Genomic DNA, 13,687 nt, shown 5'->3' with positions numbered 1-13,687 from the left:
GTGAATATTCAACAGATGTGGTGTAAGAAGACAAACTGTGCAAGTACAAGCCTGTGAAACTCTGGACTGTTTGAAATATTTTCATGTAACTAGATTCATTTTTACAACTCGTTTGCCAACTTGTTTGTAGCGGACACAGCTTCATTTTCGCAAGCGCTCACATTTCCATACTGTCCCCTGCAGTGCCCAAACGCCTCGCTGCAGTTCTGCTTTTGCAAATGGCAAATTATGGACGGGGCCTCTGTCATATATTATCTGCAGAGTGGTGCAAGCTTTTTTTTTTTTGAATATTGAGGCGAGGACAGCAATTACATTTACTCATGCTACGTTCCATTTTTCAGTCTTTCAATCAATAATTCATTTGAATGTCCACTGGCTGCACGGCAGGCAAAAATTTATGCGTTTGCCAAATTTGATAGTTGGTCATAAATACAGCATTTGCTTCCACGTGAAACTTTCAGTGGTAACAGAAGAGTTTGTTAAATGAGGGAATCTAAATGAAATCGCCAGGATAAGCCATTTTTGGATACATCAAGAAAAAAAAAAGGTTGCCAGTACTCGGTAGTAAGGGATCCTTGATGGAAACTCTTGTGTATAGCGGGAAGTATTATTGCTTGGGATAGCAAAGATACATTGATGAATAATGCATACATACTCTGTTAGCCTATAATGAAGATAAAGAGGATGCCTGTGAGGAGGTTAATGTGCCTCTTTAACTTAAGATTCATAGGAACCCGGAAGGGTTGTAAAAAGGGCTAGTAAATGGCAATGTTTTTGTAGAACACATTAACTGTGAATATTACTCCTCCTGGCCGTACATGCGGGACTGAAAACGACTTGTGAATTCTTGATGCCCCTAAAACTCAAAAAGAAGGGAAAAAAAAAGATACTTGCTTAAGTTGTTCTGACACAAAGTGAACTGTCCAGTATTAAATCTGTCATTTATACAATTCTCTTCTGGAAAAAGCAGACAGTAGCAGGAGAAAATGAGAAGCATATTAAACAACCAGGTGGAGGGAAAGTTTTTTTTAGGAGTGCTTTATTACTTTTCTGTAAGCCAGATCTCCTGGTCCTGAGCCTACCGCAGCACCATCACACACCTTCTCAAAAGTCATCTCCCTGTCTGGTAAAAAGCCTCTCCTGCACTCAGACAGCAGCTCGTCTTAAAGGAGAGGAGTGACAGAGGCCTGATTCACATCCTCCGGCTGACGGCATGTGACGGTTTGTGAGGGATGGAGGGACGGCAGAAACAATAGACAGCGCTGGCACTCTTCACAAAACCTCAGTGGGGCTGCAGCAGCAGTGTTCGTGCTTTCACATCCTGTCGCGCTCATGTCACAACACCCCCGGTGTCAAGATGATGCATGGCTGGATACACCAGAGCCCAAAGCTAGGCCATAAACAGGATATCTTCCTTTAATAAATGGATCTGACAGGCTGCATGATGTTAATTTAATTGCCGTCTTGGAGTGACATATTTGTTTTCAGCAGTGTAAGGAAGGCACGGGTGATGGATGGCATGACTATCAATAACATCCATAGTCTCATTCATACAAGGACCCAAAATACTGTTGATTTCTGTGCTCGTCTCATTTGAAAAAGACAGCACACTTGACATTCCTCTCTGACTGCTGTATGTTGTCGTAAGTGAGCTTTTCTTTTTCTTGCTCTTATTTGTAGCTAACAAACATGTTGGCATGTGCCATATTCTCTACTGCCATGAACATTCTTTGATGCTTTTTCTTTTTTTTTTTTACCTCCCTATGCCAATCCATTGTGCTGTTACGCCCAATGCCTTTTTATAATATAAAAGCCCAAGACGGAGCTCCAAGCAGAAAGGCTGCTTTGCTCCTAGCTGTGTGTTATACTCTACATGATCATGCACAGGATCCCTAAGAGAAAGAAGCCGCCGTTGTTAATACATCCAGTAGCTGCTCTGAACTACTGCTTGCCAACAAGCCGGCCAAGTTGCCTTTTCTTAGTGCTTATTGCTACTTAGATATAGATGAGTATGTGATTGATCTCATTGCAGGACTGTGCAGGTAAAGCAGGCTACTGTAGCTCCAGAGATGGACCTGTACTCATAACAACAGTCATTAGATTCTCACCAGTGCATACCTTTAAACTCGTAGTGTTTTACTAAACATGTTGAAACCTGAAACTCTGGTTTAGGGGTTCTAGGGCCTCAAAAATACAGATGTTTGTTTTTAGTTCCCAAATTATCCTGGATATTGATGTGTTAAAATGTGTAAAACAAGGTCTGATTTGTGCTAATTAGCCAGTTAAACTGGCTTGGAGACGATACTGCAGTGCAGAGTAAACATGTAATGGTGAATCCGAATGCTTGCAGGTTGTCATAGTTCAGCAGTTTACCCAGCTATCCATTATGCTTAAAATTTAAAGGAATGGGGAGCATTCTGCATCTCAAGTGGATTAGTGAAAACTGAAAGAAGTATAAAGAGTTTGAGATGAGGGTGTATTTTCTGGTTTGTGACAGAGAATTTTACTGAAGTCCTTCCCAGTTTCTAGCTTTGATTCTGCCTGAGCCACCCGAGATCATGCAAATATCACAGGTGGTTTCTTATGATCACAGTTGTTTCCCAGTTTAGATGGTTTAGAATTTAAGAAAAAAAATCCTATCTGTGCTGCTGTGGTAGTTTTTCCTGAGCTGCTTACTCGTATCGATAAAATGGTGCCAAGCTTATGAGGTTCAATCTCTCAGACCAGACAAGAGGTTGTACCAACACAGCGTTTACAAAAAGAAAAAGCAGAAGCTATTTTTCTCTTGCTCATGAGGAAATGAAGGAAAACTAAATTTACAAATGGATAATTTATATCAAAGTCCTCATTAATTATTTCACAATCTATTGTACTTTTTAAATGTTCTGAACTGAACCATTTTATATTGTATATATGAATATATTTTGTTTTATTTTGTACTGTTCATTGTACTTTGCTTTAATTTAGAAACAATATAAATAAAGAACAATACTGTGGCAACATCTTACTGCTTTGGGTGTACAAAATCATTACCTCTGAGCTGAGAGCAGTTAGTTGATACTTAATACTTTTTCTGACTGAAGCCAGCTCATCAAAGGTAAATATTTTCCGATGATTTTAGCCCTCCATGACAGTAAACTGACTAATTTTAGATTACTGGTCGACACCTAACAACATGACCTTCGTCTCTGTGTTTTGATGTTTCTGATGTTTTATAGGTCAAATGATTACTTGATTTATCAAGTAAATAAACTGATTAATTAAATAACTTTATTTACAGCCCTGAACATCACGGTCATGGCTGTATGACTGGCATACTTAAACTGGATCATTAGATAATGTTAACTAAAGCTCTTCATGTGATCTTTACAATGTGGTCGTAGGTTTTTACAGAACATTTCTAAACCTAAACTCCTCCAACAAAGACAAATGTATTCTATTTGATATAAAAGCTTTATTATTTTGTGGAAGAACAGCTGACCAACATTTAAGAAAGTTTAATGTAAAACATACAGAGCAATAGTAATTTTTTATCTTGTTTTGAGCTTCTTTGCCGGTCCTTGGCCAGTGTCAGTGTCTGGGCACCTCTGTGACACACTGCTGACCTTCAAATCAACATCCTCTAGAAGTGGGAGCTGCTGCTGCTTGGCTATGGTCATCGCCCACAAACACAACTCCAGCCTGTGAGGCGTCCAGTCCTGCTGTGGATCCACTGAGAACGAGAGGGAAAACCCTTTTTGATACAGTGCTTACACAGATATATAACAGAAAATACATCAACAGTTTTTTTTTTTAACTTTTTCTATTGTTTAGGGTAAAACAGCCACATTAAGTTCCATTTCATTCAGAATGCAGATGCATCCACAACACTATAATGCCAAAGCGGACCAATGCATGTGTACTGGTGACTCACCTTTGTTTAGTTTGTTAGTCCTCTCAACCATTTTGCCCAGGTAGAGTGCATAGTGCTTGGCCGTGTATTGGATGGGCTTTAGTCCTGGTACACTCTCCATGGCTTCATCAGACATGAATGCAGTCTGTTCTGGAGCTCCTGCTGCCAATATAGCTAGAGCAGAACTGACAGTCAGCCTCAAAACCAAGCTGAATGCAGCCTTGAAGTGAGAACAGAGAACAGGAGGTCCGACTGCATACATACTGAGAAAGCAATCACTTTGTGCATTAAGAGGATCACAGAGACATTTTGTCAATATGAATTTTAAGTTTTGATCTATTTGCTAACCTGAAGCTGTGGCTGGGCCCACTCCTTTCAGTGAGCTGAGCTCTGCGACTGCTGCCTGCACATCGGGCAGGAGGCTGAAGGCCTTTCTGGAACATTTCTCCACAGTGTCCTCACTGTTGGAAGTCACCAGCTGCTGCAGCCGTGGCCTGAACTTCCCTCTCTGCAGAAAAGCACATGGGGCCTCTCAAGGACACAGCTGATGCACTGAGTGCTTTTAGACTGTCAGAGCCTCTTCAAAGCTGCACTATACTATATGTTAGAAGGAGCAGTGTGACATTTTGCGTGGGTGCGTTAAAGTTCCTTGGGATTATTATAATTTAGTGTCTAGATGCTACTCACAGTGAGCTTCCACTCCATCAGTTTCACCAGCTCTGACAGAGTGACATGTTTGTCAGGTCGACTTGAAATCAGCGTGGGCAGCTCCTCTTGGTACCTTACCACAAATACAAACAGATTAGGATCAGTCACTTCTCATCTTACTCAAGAATGATTTTTTTTTAAATACCAACATTCATATTAAAAACACAATGTAAATCATTTGTAAAAGCAGCTCAAGAGATTGGACAAAACAAACCAAAGTCCCACTTAGCAGCGTTTTCCAGATTTTTCAACTTTTTACTGTCTACCTGTTTCATCAGCAGGTGGAGTTTGCTCAGTTGTTATAGAGATAAAACAAGTGAACATTTACAGGAAGTACTACAAGTATTTTATGAAATCGAATAAAAGTTACTGAGCTGGAACATTCAACAAACTGAACAAACCCACTCTGTGAATAAAGACACTGTGGTACAGTTGAAAGCCCTGGATATACAAGTAAATGGACTTTGATGTTGGGATTGTTGTGTGAAACTGCTACAGCTCTGAAATGAGTGAGTTTGGGGAAATTTGGTATCATTTTGACACCGATGAAAGGGTATTTACCACTTGTCAAGGTTCAGCAGCTTTCCAGGTTTCTTGCCTTTGGCCTTAGCCTCCACCACATCCCAGTATTTCACAAACACACCCCTCCATATTGCTGGATCCTCACAGGCAAACAGAGTACTCATGGCAGCAGAGAACTCACACCATCACCTACAGACAAAAACAAAGCTTGCAAAGCCTCTCTTTGACAGGAATGGAATTTATTAAACGTGTTATTTTCACACTGAATGCCTCTGATTCAACAAATACATCACTCACCTTCATCGACACCTAAGACAAACTAACACCACCAAGAAGTCGATAGTGTCCTAGAAACACTTGAATCATGTGTAGTCCTGTGACGACGCTTCCGTTTTGGCACACTGAATTCCCGCGAGATGACGTTACAGCGTACTACTTCCGGTACCACAAGTAGCGAGCAACAGTTGCAGAAGGTTTGTTCCTTAAAATACCTTGTTATTGTCTTTGCTTAGAAACTGCTATCCCGTATGGTATATTTATTACATTTCTCAATCCGTCTGACATAATTGTAGAACTTGCGTCGTTTCTTCTTTGTAGCTAGGTTAGCCAGCTAGCATTAGCATTACCTTCCTGTCGTGTTTATGGTGTCAGTGCAGCTGCACAGAGAGAGTACAGCTAAGTGTTGTCAACACAGCAGGTTAACTCCCTGACGGAGCTAACGATTTGAAACCATTGGGAAAACCGAATCTGAAACAGTGAAACTGGTAGTCTATCTTAGTAGCGTTACTTTGAGGAAGAGAATGAGTCACCCAGTTGGGATCGCTCGTTTCATCGCATCATTTTTTTTTTACGTGAGGACAACACGGCTGTTTATCCATAGCTAACACGAGGTAGAAAGTAATCAGCACATACAAAACGCGGTAGCCAGACTAAACAGAGGTTCACAACTACAGCGGACATCTGATACTACTTAAAACTTAAAGTAATGTGTAAATGTGTAAAATGATATGCTGTTATGGGAGTACTTTGTAAACGAGATCTCAAAGGGTTTATCACGGTGTAATAAACGTGGCTTTGTGCAGCTAAATATTTCACCGTATGTGTTGTTATCTGTTGACTTCTAGGTTTGTCCAGTAAATACAACGAACAATTTGGCATCTTTTTACATGCTTACGTTAATGGCGAAATCAGAATCCTCAGTTTATGTGATTATTAATGTTAGGGTTTTACTTTTCAGCTTAAAGTCTATGCAACGTAGGCGAGTCGAGCTTATATCGCGTTTTAAATTGGATGTCGTTTAAGTTGGTTTCTGGTACATGAAACATATATGTCCTAACTATAAACTCAAGACTTTTTGCTTTGTGTCACTCACTTGCTGATTTCTCACCAGCAAATTGGCTCTCATGGGAGCACATGAAGAGGGCTCTGTGCTGCTGCAGACATTGACAAGGCGTGGGGTTCTTCACCAAGTGAGTACCGCATCTGTTTCATTCTCTAAAATGTTGAAGTACATGTAATACTGTGCATTGATGATGCCTGTGACACGCTGCCACCTCTCCTGCTTCCTACAGCAGGTGCTGTGTAAAACTACCATCCTATTTTACTGAGTGCCACCCTCTGGTGGATTGATGAACTGCCTTAAAATCATTTTACGCTTTGCTCAGATTTCTTTTGTAGCAGTTATGTATAAGTAAAAATAGCAAAGGAATTTGTAGTTCACCTGATGCATCTTCTGCCTTCTATTGTTTCGGAGCTCAAGTGAAATAATTGTTGTCTGCACCAGGAAAATGGAGAAGATGTCACGGGTTACCACAGCCCTCAGCAGCAGTACCATCAATGGCAGAACTATGTTCTGCCATCTGGATGCTCCTGCCAACGCCATCAGCGTGTGCCGTGACGCCACGCAGGTGGTGGTAGCCGGCCGCAACATCTTCAAGGTCTACGCGCTGGAGGAGGAGCAGTTTGTGGAGAAGCTGAATCTGCGTGTCGGCCGTAAACCCTCTCTCAACTTCAGCTGCGCAGATGTTATGTGGCACCAGATGGAGGAGAACCTGCTGGCCACGGCGGCCACCAATGGGGCAGTGGTCACCTGGAACCTGGGAAAACCCTCTCGTAACAAACAGGACCAGCTGTTTACTGAGCACAAACGGACTGTCAACAAAGTGTGCTTCCACCCCGTAGAGGTTTATATGCTGCTAAGTGGCTCGCAGGATGGATTCATGAAGTGTTTCGACCTGCGCAAGAAGGAGTCTGTCAGCACTTTCTCAGGTAGAATATTAAGTTATGAGCAAATGTGTGTAATTATAGTGTTGTGTTTTGCATGACATAAAGTTTCACTTTATATATTTTTATAGTGTGGTTTACTGAAATTCTTTGGAAATTATCCTGAGCATTTGAATACATACTGACACTATGTATGTATGTATTCAAGTATATATTCAAATAAAACTGCTTATGTGTTGGAGCAGAAGTAATGTTTTTCCTGTTAAAAATAAGAAAACAACTATATCTGTGGTTCTTAATGCTTAATTAATCCCCCCACCACTGGCTTTGTTTTAGGTCAGTCAGAGAGTGTAAGGGACGTCCAGTTCAGCATGAAGGATTATTTCACTTTTGCTGCATCATTTGAGAATGGTAACGTCCAGCTGTGGGACATCAGGAGACCGGACCGCTACGAGCGAATGTTCACTGCCCACACTGGTCCTGTGTTCTGCTGCGACTGGCACCCTGATGACAGGTAAAAGAAAGTGACCTTGAGATGCAAACCAACTGAGAAACTGGAGGTATCTTGGGTCATAGTGTCACTTGCATTTAGTGGTGCCTTAGTCGTTTGTTTGGTTTTTTTTTTTTTATTATTGTCATTCGGTAATAGCTTTCCCCTCTTTATTTCCATTTTAGGGGATGGCTTGCCACTGGGGGAAGGGACAAAATGGTGAAAGTGTGGGACATGACCACTAACCGGGCCAAGGAAGTCTATTGTGTCCAGACTATCGCCTCAGTTGCACGGGTGAAGTGGAGACCCGAGAGGAAATTTCATTTAGCCACCTGTTCCATGATGGTGGATCACAACATCTACGTGTGGGATGTCCGCAGACCTTTCATTCCCTTCGCCACCTTTGAGGAACACAAGGATGTGACCACTGGGATCGTGTGGCGCCACCAGCATGACCCTTATTTCCTGCTGTCTGGCTCTAAGGACAGCACACTCTACCAACACATGTTCAAAGACGCCACTCGTCCTGTGGACAAGGCCAACCCCGAGGGTCTGTGCTTCGGACTGTTTGGTGACTTGGCTTTTGCAGCCAAGGAGAGCCTGATCAGCAGTGATGCCAACAGAAAGCCTTACCCTGGAGGCGACCGCCGCTACCCCATCTTTTTCTTCAAGAAGCCTGACCCGACAGAACAGTTTGCCCATGTGTCCAGTGCACTTAGTGTCTTTGAGACAGACTTGGACAGTAACCGCATGGACTGGTTTGTCAAGACAGCACAACTCTACCTCCTTAGTGGGAAGCCGTTTGGTGAGCTGTGTGATCACAACGCCAAGGTGGCCCAGGAGCTAAAAAGACCTCAGGTCAGACAGATCAGTACAGGATTCACGGTTCTTAAGTGTTAGAAATTACTCTCTTTTCAAAAGTAATTACTTATTTCTCTATTAATCTATACATTAATCATTTAATTAATGATTAATCATTTGGTCTAAAAATGTCAGTAAAAATAAGCTCGCAGTGATGACTGAATATGTCTGGTTTTGTCCAGGGAAAAGTCCCAAAACGTAAAGATATCCAGGGTCATCACAGAAAATCAGAAATGATTCAGATGTGAAGAGCTTGAATCAACACGTTTGTCATTTAATCTAAACAAAATGAAAAATGGTAAAATATCCTGTTGTCTTTTTGGTTATTTGATCGATTCATTGACTTACTGCTTGTTACATTTGCCCTAAGCCCTGATGTGACTATGCGAGGGTTATTTAGGTAATGAACTTGTAGACTTAATACCAGATTATCACCAGAAAAAAATATAATCAGAGACCTTTTAGGTCTGCGATTGTGATCTGATTTCTCAACCTGTTGCTGTGTTCCACTTGCTGAAAAAGTAATGTGATTACAGTTCCTGTCACCTACACTTAATAATTGTGTTTGGCGTGTGTTATGAACAGCCCTTCTTTTTTCTTTAATACAAAGGTTTCCACAACATGGACCATGTTGAGAATCATGTTCTCTGACCCAGCAAACCTCACAACACCCGGTCTAAACCACAGCCTCAGTAAACTGGGTACTTTGCCCTTAATGAACAGGTAAACAAGCTTTTTAGTGTGCCATTACACAACAGCGACGCCAGTCATTTACACACTTAACTAAGTGTTTAGTGTGTAAATGACTAAGTTATCTAATGTGCATGTCCATTATGCTTTCAGTTTCAGCATGAAGGAAATGGGGTCAGGGATGGGCACTGAAAGCAGACTGGAGCGCAGTAAAGGTGAGAGCAGGCAGGACAACATCCACTTGGAGCCTGGGAACTCCCACATCAGCAATAATAATGAAGGTGAGAGTGGCCGTTAAAATTTCTAGAAGCCAGTCTTGTTGTCCGTGTGGTCTTTGTGTGATATTCAAGACTCACATAAATAAGCCATTCATTCAATTTCACTTCAGAGAACGAGGAGACGGAAGGCAGCGAGGGCCAGGCTGAATACATGTTCGGTGATGCAGAGTTAGATGACGACGACCTCTACTCTATGGAGCATGACAACCAAACGGGTCAGTCACGCTCTCATCTCTGTGAAAATTAAACAGTTGCTTACCTCAGTAACTGCTATTTATAACTGCCTCCATGCTCAGCGCTCATTTATCTGATCTCTGCTCCTTTTGTCTTATCAGAGGAGCAGGAGTACACACTGCCCCAGGAGGCCTTCCAGCTGCGCCACGAGATCATGGACAACCCATCTGCTCCTGAGCACCTTCAGCAGGACAAGGCCGACTCCCCGCACGTCAGCGGCAACGAGGCAGAGGTCACTTGTCTGACGCCCATCGAGTCCTTCTCACTCATCTCCATTTCCCAGCCGCTGTTCTGCCCACATCTACCTGCCAGCTTCTTCTGCCCCATTGTGCGGGAGATGCTGAGCTACTACGCTGAGCAGGGTGACGTGCAGATGGCCGTGTCTGTGCTTATCGTCTTGGGGGACCGCATACGCAAAGAGATCGACGACCTCACCCAGGTCAGATAAATAAACACTATTGTCTTGTTTAATGTTGTAAAAACTGCATGTAAATACAACAGCAGAGGACTAAAACTTGATAGACACATAAATGAAGACTTCAGTATAAAAAATTTTGATTTTATTGTGCTCAAAATGTGAATGTGAAAAAAAATTCAAGCAAAGTTTAGCGATTCTTTAGAACTTGTGTATGACTGTCAGTTATAAATTGTTTACTTGTCTCCTACTAAAACACCCATGTCCCAAAATTCAGCCACGACTGCAGTTTGGAAGACCTGAGCAGACCAAATAGGAAGACCTGAAAGTGTTGTGTTTCCATTTCAGGAGCATTGGTACATGTCCTACATAGACCTGCTGCAAAGATTCGAGTTGTGGAACGTGTCCAATGAGGTCATCAAGTTGAGTACATGCAGTGCCATCACCTGCCTAAACCAGACATCTACAACACTACACATCAACTGCAGCAACTGCAAGCGGCCAATGAGCAACAAGGGTTGGATTTGTGACAGGTATGAACACTGCATCACCGTTTAGTTAGTTTAGCCTTGTACATGAACATGAATGTGTAGTGGACTATTCCTTGGTCAGGACTACTTGGGATCTCTGCCGGCTGGCTGTAATTCCTGTCTGCACTGCCTCTTATGTTGTCTTAAATGCAATAACACTCAATAATACTTCAGTTCTGACATAAGCCGGCCTCTGACAAGTGCCATGTGTCTCTCCTCCAGGTGCCACCAGTGTGCCAGTGTTTGCGCAGTGTGCCACCATGTGGTGAAGGGGCTGTTCGTGTGGTGTCAGGGCTGCAGCCACGGTGGACATCTGGAGCACATTATGAACTGGCTCAAGAGCAGCGCCCACTGTCCTGCAGGCTGTGGTCACCTGTGTGAGTACACCTAAGCTCATCGCAAGCACAGTTCACACAGCTGGTGCTCTGTGGGAGTGGGAATCAATCCTCACTCATACCACAGACCAAAGAGATGTCTTCATTCCTCCTGTCATGTGGAAAAAAGGACGGCTCTGTGTGTTTCTGAACTGAAGGTTCTGATTGTCTGAGTCAACGGTGGAAGAGGGTTACATATGCTCTCCTGGGCAGCCATTCAAAAGCAAACACAATCATGTAGATTCATAATTTGTATTGGAACTGGTGAATTTGAACCGTTAGTGAATTTGTATATAAGCAGATGTTACAATAGATATTCAGAAATATAACAATATTTTTGTGAATTCACACTTGCTGCATTTTACAGACTTTTTTAAACTCCCTCTGTAGGCTGTACAGGAACAGTTGTCTGCTCATCTTAAGTGGATTGTTTATGTTTGTACATAATGCTCACAACTTGTCTCAAAGGACTGTAGATAATGTTGAATTAATTTATATGGCTCTCTGTTCAAACAATACATATTGAATTGACACTTGAAGTTGCTCTGGACTTGTGATGTCTGTTTTGTCATCTAGATTTAACAGAGGAATGTATAAATAGCTTCTCTGAATGTTGACTGAATTCACTTGGGCTTGCACTGAGCTTCATTTTTTTCATTCGGCTTGCACACATTCAAACCTGGCAGCTGACCAGAACATCCAGCCATCTACTCTTGTCTGCTGAGCAGTTCCACAGGAACAGTAAGGATAAAAACATCTTGCTCGAGGGCACCTTAGTGAGAAGAAAAGAGGACTACTTATTTACTTTCCCCCAGCTGCACTTTACTCTCATGGGCTCAGAAAATCCCAGCTGGCAACCTGCCAACATCTCGAGCCTCCAGTCTACCAGCCAGACACAACGTGTGCTGCTCAGAGTAACAGTTATTTGCTTATCTTAGTTTGTATAGCTCATTGCTGGTGAGATGCACTACAAATAAGTGTAGAAGCCAACAGAGACATCTTCAGTTCACATAAACCTCAAAAGACCAGCTTTGTCTTGGGTGAAATCTGACTGTAACTAAGAATCCCTGTTACATCCCAGTACTGTGTGGCTTGATGGCAACTGGTTGGAGGATTTTAGAGTCTGTTTGTCAGTTTTAGTGGCAGACATTCATGACAGGAGTAAATTAGCACTGTGAGATGGAGAATATTTTAGCAGTCCAGTCTCAACACTGTGTTTATTTGGCCACGCTTACAGTCTGTCTTTCACTGCCGACTGCCAACAAGAGGGTAAATCAGCAGCAGTAGATGACGGTAGATGACAGTCCTCTGCCCCTTGACCTTATTTGCTGAAACCTCATCTAGGGTTTAGTGACTCAAAAGCATCCTGTATCCTGGCACGCAAAACATCACTGGTGCAGTAATCGTCATCTCTGGGAGTTTTCCTTCCCATTCACACATCACAAAATGATGTGTGAGAAATCCACAGGCCTGAGGCTGATCAGCTGCTAAAGCTACGTAAACTCAGCCAACATACATATCGGGCCAAGGTTGTCGCAGAGTAGCAACTGTCATCACATCGATATACTGCCAAGACTGCGGGCACAGTAGAGGAGTTTCAGATGTACTCCGCATGAGGACATCCCAACAATTAGAAGGAGGGGATCCCCTGACCCTCGAGGCTCAGTGTACACAGAGCTCACCCATAGTGTTAGAAATTTACATTTTGACCACATCAATAAAGTAGACAAGCATACAGATGGAAATAAGGGTGATATTCAATGTTGCTTAAGGAGACAGACTCTAAAATAAATGTTAAAATGTCTTGTTATTTCACACACCTGTTTACAGGTAGAGTCCAATGAGAACCACAAATTACATTCAAGGGTTTTATAAAGAAGAAACCACTAACAATGTTCAATTGAAGTTTAACAGGAGACGATAAGTTCCAGGAAAATGATCCCCCCTGATCATTGGATATGAAGACATACTCTTTTTTTGTTTGTTTGTTTTTTTCTTTTTAAACAACAGATCCTTCCAGTGTTATAACTTGACCTCTTCAATTCTTTACTACAAATGATCATAAAATGTCTCCTGAAAGGACTAAGCTGCCAGTGGGTAGATCTGTTTTTTCCCCCCTCTGCTTACTGTTTGGATAATTCTGTCCACATGTGCACATAAACACCCTTCACCACTGTAACTTTAACATAAAGATTTGTCTGTGGGACATGCAGTAAATTTCCAATTTACATCTTCCTTGAGCTGAAATTGGTGCTTTGGCACGTAATTATGTTTGTGGAAAAGAATATGAAGCAAAATTAAACATTGGCGTACAAGTAGAAAAATGACACAGTATTGAAGTATCCGCCCTCACAAGGTTTTAAGTCAGGACCAAATCCAAGCTAGACTATCTGGCATGTTAAAGATTTGGGAGGATTTCAGGGTAAAACAGATCACACTTAAGAAGTATCACAGTGGACACACTGAATCA

General features: G+C 42.2%; 2 protein-coding genes across 5 annotated transcripts; one reads left to right on the top strand and one right to left on the bottom strand.

Moving 5' to 3' along the window:
* Positions 1–3,434: 3,434 nt before the first annotated feature.
* Positions 3,435–5,569, bottom strand: zgc:112496 (uncharacterized protein LOC541336 homolog). Its single transcript, XM_046376728.1, has 6 exons — positions 5,420–5,569; positions 5,162–5,311; positions 4,580–4,673; positions 4,241–4,400; positions 3,914–4,066; positions 3,435–3,712 (listed from the first exon to the last, which is right to left on the bottom strand). The coding sequence occupies exons 2-6, from the start codon at positions 5,284–5,286 to the stop codon at positions 3,531–3,533; spliced, it is 714 nt and encodes a 237-aa protein (XP_046232684.1). The 5' UTR covers positions 5,287–5,311; positions 5,420–5,569; the 3' UTR covers positions 3,435–3,530.
* On the top strand, positions 5,467–13,450 carry wdr24 (WD repeat domain 24). 4 transcript variants are annotated; one of them, XM_046376720.1, is made up of 12 exons: positions 5,467–5,595; positions 6,513–6,591; positions 6,906–7,390; positions 7,682–7,859; positions 8,021–8,693; positions 9,307–9,419; positions 9,540–9,667; positions 9,775–9,879; positions 10,000–10,337; positions 10,662–10,846; positions 11,066–11,220; positions 11,880–13,450. In XM_046376720.1, exons 3-12 carry the CDS (start codon positions 6,910–6,912, stop codon positions 11,939–11,941), a joined length of 2,418 nt encoding a protein of 805 aa, XP_046232676.1. In that variant the 5' UTR covers positions 5,467–5,595; positions 6,513–6,591; positions 6,906–6,909; the 3' UTR covers positions 11,942–13,450. The 4 variants fall into 4 exon arrangements, with proteins under 4 accessions (XP_046232676.1, XP_046232679.1, XP_046232677.1 ...); XM_046376721.1 differs by having other exon boundaries at positions 5,573–5,652; XM_046376722.1 differs by lacking the exon at positions 5,467–5,595 and adding an exon at positions 5,714–6,012.
* Positions 13,451–13,687: the final 237 nt, after the last annotated feature.

Source organism: Scatophagus argus, chromosome 21 (assembly GCF_020382885.2).
Source record: "Scatophagus argus isolate fScaArg1 chromosome 21, fScaArg1.pri, whole genome shotgun sequence".
In the NCBI taxonomy this organism is placed as follows: domain Eukaryota; kingdom Metazoa; phylum Chordata; class Actinopteri; family Scatophagidae; genus Scatophagus; species Scatophagus argus.
This window is presented reverse-complemented; position numbering and strand designations above follow the sequence as displayed.